Source organism: Oenanthe melanoleuca, unplaced genomic scaffold (assembly GCF_029582105.1).
Source record: "Oenanthe melanoleuca isolate GR-GAL-2019-014 unplaced genomic scaffold, OMel1.0 S391, whole genome shotgun sequence".
Classification (NCBI taxonomy): domain Eukaryota; kingdom Metazoa; phylum Chordata; class Aves; order Passeriformes; family Muscicapidae; genus Oenanthe; species Oenanthe melanoleuca.
The window spans coordinates 1-1,739 of NW_026613040.1; the positions used below are offsets into that span (position 1 = coordinate 1).

Genomic DNA, 1,739 nt, shown 5'->3' on the forward strand with positions numbered 1-1,739 from the left:
GTGAGAGCAAGGACTGGCTCAATCTGGAGAGCCTGAAGGAAAACTCGCTCCAAATCTCTTCTGGCCGATGCTGACATCAATTTCCCCAAAGCCTTAATGTGCTCTGTGGACAGCAGAAGTTCTCCTTGCTGGGGCTGTCTTTGGTAGCTGTCTGTAAAGAGCTGCACCAAAATTTGTCCATAGAAGCTTAACTGCTTCCCTATTTTAGGGAATTTTTCAGACTTCTGAGAAGCCAAGCCCATCTCAGGAAGTTGCAGCATGGTTAAAGTGATCTCCTTCAGCTGAGCTGCAGTCATGTACATGTGCAGCTCCTCCAGAGCCTGCAGCTGGTGAGACTTCCTGGGATAGACCTGGCTTTGGTCCTTCCCCCCAGTCTGCAGCTCTTCCAGGACACTTTTGGTGATGGCTTTGAAATACTTGGACAAGACGTGTCTGTGATCTCTTGTTTTCAGCAGCTGGAGCACCCCAGAATGGAGGTGAGCTGACAGGAGCTTCACAGTGACAGGGTTCAGACCAGGCTGAGGAATAGAGCACAGCTCCAACGCCAGGAACCAGCTCTCCAGTGCAGGATGTCTGAAAATCAAGGTGAGTGCATCCTCCAGGGTCTGTAACAAACAGAGGTAACAGCATCACTGAATGGATAATCACAGTGCAGGGTAAAAAATAAACTCATTTATCTGCCTATTTTCCAGTTTATCAGTTACAATTATTGAACATGAAACTGTCTACTAGCTGACCAGAGGATAAAAAATATTAATGAATTACAAGCACATAAATATCATTCTCTCAACATTTATGCTGTGGGATTTATGCTGCTATACTGAACACTCTGGATGTGTCTAAGCTTGTCTGCAGAGAAAAACTGAGTATTCTGGGGTTCATCAACACACTCTAATCTCCACAAATTCACAGAACAGATGAAAGGAGAAAAAATTCCCTCCTCAGGTACATAATTTTCAGCAAGGCTTTACACAGGGCTGAGGGGAATGCATTTTTTCCTGCAAAGGTGATGTGATTTGGGACTCTCCTGACCGTGTTCCAGCTCAGGGGTGGGACTGTGGGTGATGCAGCTGGGTCACATCTCCAGACAGCAGTTTAGCAACCTCACGCTCTGCATTCCTAAGTTCTTCTCCAAGAGCTTGACAACACCTCTCTGATCAGCAAAACTATTCCCTAGAGAATCAGCCAAACCCAAGTTTACTAACATGTGCCTCTGTATGCAGGGATTTGGTACCTTGTCATTTGAAGACACTTCTGTCATCAGAGACTCCTCATCCATGAAGAGATCCCATCAGCCTGATGCTCCTCCTGCTTCTGCTGCTGCTCCAGCTTTATTTCATTGTCCCGGTACAACAGGATGCTCAGCAGGTCCACACAGAGATCAACAAGCTGAGGACCCAAAGTTTTACCAAGCTATGAAAACAAAGACATGTTGGAAGTGAAGAAAAGAGGAGGATGGGAGCAGACAGGTAATTAAACAACAGGAATAGGAGTTAACTAAGAACTACTTAGATTACAACCTCTTCTGGGAGAAGGAACCGCCTCCCTTAATAGAAACCTGATTCTAAGAGAAGTCTCAGGTTGCCAAATAAATAGTGATAGAATTTCATTTATACATATATATATTCATTTATACATTATATATATGACATTTGGAGGTACACAGGCCAGTGAATTTTACTCTCTGCAAAGGCTCCCTGGGGAGACCCAGGAGCTGGATTAAAATCTCGAGGTTATTT

General features: G+C 44.7%; 1 protein-coding gene across 1 annotated transcript; it reads right to left on the reverse strand.

Moving 5' to 3' along the window:
- Window positions 1-14: 14 nt before the first annotated feature.
- On the reverse strand, window positions 15-1,469 carry LOC130266967 (nucleolar pre-ribosomal-associated protein 1-like; the record flags this gene model as incomplete). The annotated part of the gene is made up of 2 exons (XM_056516223.1): window positions 1,235-1,469; window positions 15-605 (listed from the first exon to the last, which is right to left on the reverse strand). Coding segments are annotated over exons 1-2 (636 nt in total), but the record flags the coding sequence as incomplete, so codon positions are not given.
- Window positions 1,470-1,739: the final 270 nt, after the last annotated feature.